We start from the raw sequence: 2066 nt of genomic DNA, 5'->3' as shown, positions 1-2066 counted from the left end.
TCCTTGTCGTACAGGTCCCCGTTGCGGGCGGGGGGCGAGCTCTCGGCGCTGGAGGCGTAGGGCGACACCCTGCGCCGCTTGCACTCCGCCTCGAAGAGCCCCGAGTCCGAGGAGTCCACCGACTTGACCGAGGCCGGCTCGGCCCAGCCCTCCGCGTCCTTCCCCTTCTCCTCGCCGGCGGGCAGGGGCCGGATGTCCCGCACGGGCCGGAACCAGCCCAGCGCCCCGGGGCTGGGTTTGGCGGGCGGCTGCCAGGCGGCGGGCGGCGAGCCGAAGGGGTGGGGCTCCTGGTAGTAGGGCAGGGTGGCGTGGGGCGAGGCCGGCAGGGGGAAGGCCTTCACGCCGAAGGGCATGTACTTGTTCCCGCCGTAGCTGCCCTCGTAGGCGCCGTAATCCAGGGGGGCGGCGGGGGGCTGCTGGGAGGCGAAGTACCAGCGGGGGTGCTCCTTGTGCTGCAGCGGTTCCCCGTTGTAGTAGCGGCTCTGGGGCAGCGGGTACTGCTCGTGCAGGAAGGACGGGAAGCGGCTGCCGGGCAGGAGCTGCTGGCAGCTGGTGGCGTCGGGCGGGGACGGGGTCACGCGGTCGCCCTCTGCTGTCGTGTACATCCTGGGGGGGGACAAACACAAAGGGGGGGGGTCAGGCAGGGGGGGAGAGGGTGCCCTGCGGTACCGGGGTTGGAGCTGGACGGCTGGTGGGGGGGGGTGGCGCCTGGTGCCTCAGGTTGGTCTCCGGCCCTGGCTGGCCTCAGCTGCGCTCTGGTAACTGAGTTGAGTTTGTGGGGGTCTCGGCCCCACTCCTGGCTGGGCGTCCCTGCCCGTCGCCATCCCTCCCGCCGTGCTGGCAAACTCAGCAGAGGCCCCAGGCCCCGGCAGGTGAGCGACAAGACCCTCTCCTTTTTTCCACCCACGCGTGGAATACATTTTGTCACGTGCACCACTATCGAGGTACTGCGGGGATGTGCGCCAGCCGTAGAAACAAAAAAACCGAGATAGAAGATCTCTGTTTAAAAAGTTCCCCCCGAGGGATAATGACTCCAGCCAGGACAGGTGAGGCATTTTAGAATTAAAGAATTAAAAGAAATAAAACACTCAAGTAGCACTTTGAAAGAATAAAATGACAGCGAGTGTATGTGCATTACAGGAAGTACCAAGAAGGAACACCACCACCACAAGTGTGTGTGTGTGTGTGTGTGTGTGTGTGTGTGTGTGTGAGGAGCGCGCACACACACCCACACACACCCACACACACCCACACACACACACACACACACCCCTCTCCCCTCTGCAGCTCCGGGGGAGAGGCGTCTCTCCCATCCCCGCCGCAGCTCTGCAGCCCCAATGTTTGCCTCAGTGGCCGGCCTCTGAGAACTGGGGGGGTGCCAGGCGAACGGGGGCCTCGGAGACGCCTGGCAGTGACCCGATGACGAGGGTGCATCAAGGCAGACCCTCCCCCTGGCCCGGCCGGCCCCGCGGGGCGATGGGGAGACAGCCAGTGGGGGGGGGATACTCACGAGTCGAAGTTGTCCCGGAAGCCCTTGGCAAAGGGGTTGTGATCGATTTTCAGCTGAGTGATCTAGGACAACACAGAACAGAGTCTGGGCACACGGTCACACTGCGTGTGTGGGGCGGCACGGGGTTGCGGAGGGGGCGGAGGGAGAGTCGGGGGGAAGAAGCAGGGATGCAGGGCAGCCCCCATCTTCCTAGTGCTTCCCCAACTGCCCCCCCTCAAGCCCTAGGAACCCCCCCCCCGACACCCGCCCTGAGGCAGGAGCTGGGCCATGGGGTGCTGACATGACACTCCAGTCCCCACCCAACCGCACCATGGGCGGCCTCAGACCTACCCTTCTCCTTGGCACAGCGCCCCCTAGCGGCTGCCCCCGGGCGTCCGAGGGGTTGCCGTGGCCCAGGGAGGCGCGGGGGCCCGATACTCACGTCGGCGTTCTGGTAGGCCGTGACGGCGATGAACTGCGTCTCCGGGAAGATGAAGGTCTGGGTGTTGCCGGAGGGGTAGGCCTCGTCCCCTTCCCCCTCCTTCACCTCCGTCACGTGCAGCCGCGGTTGGTACTT

The 2066-nt window shown here is 65.8% G+C and overlaps 1 protein-coding gene across 1 annotated transcript; it reads right to left on the bottom strand.

Moving 5' to 3' along the window:
- Positions 1-12: 12 nt before the first annotated feature.
- On the bottom strand, positions 13-2034 carry LOC113409054 (eomesodermin homolog; the record flags this gene model as incomplete). Its single annotated transcript, XM_026662621.1, has 3 exons — positions 1932-2034; positions 1511-1572; positions 13-606 (listed from the first exon to the last, which is right to left on the bottom strand). A coding segment is annotated over exon 3 (593 nt), but the record flags the coding sequence as incomplete, so codon positions are not given.
- Between the last annotated feature and the right edge of the window lie 32 nt (positions 2035-2066).

The sequence above is a fragment of the Terrapene carolina genome, unplaced genomic scaffold, assembly GCF_002925995.2.
Source record: "Terrapene carolina triunguis isolate 2854851 unplaced genomic scaffold, T_m_triunguis-2.0 Scaffold28819, whole genome shotgun sequence".
NCBI lineage: Eukaryota > Metazoa > Chordata > Testudines > Emydidae > Terrapene > Terrapene triunguis.
This window is presented reverse-complemented; position numbering and strand designations above follow the sequence as displayed.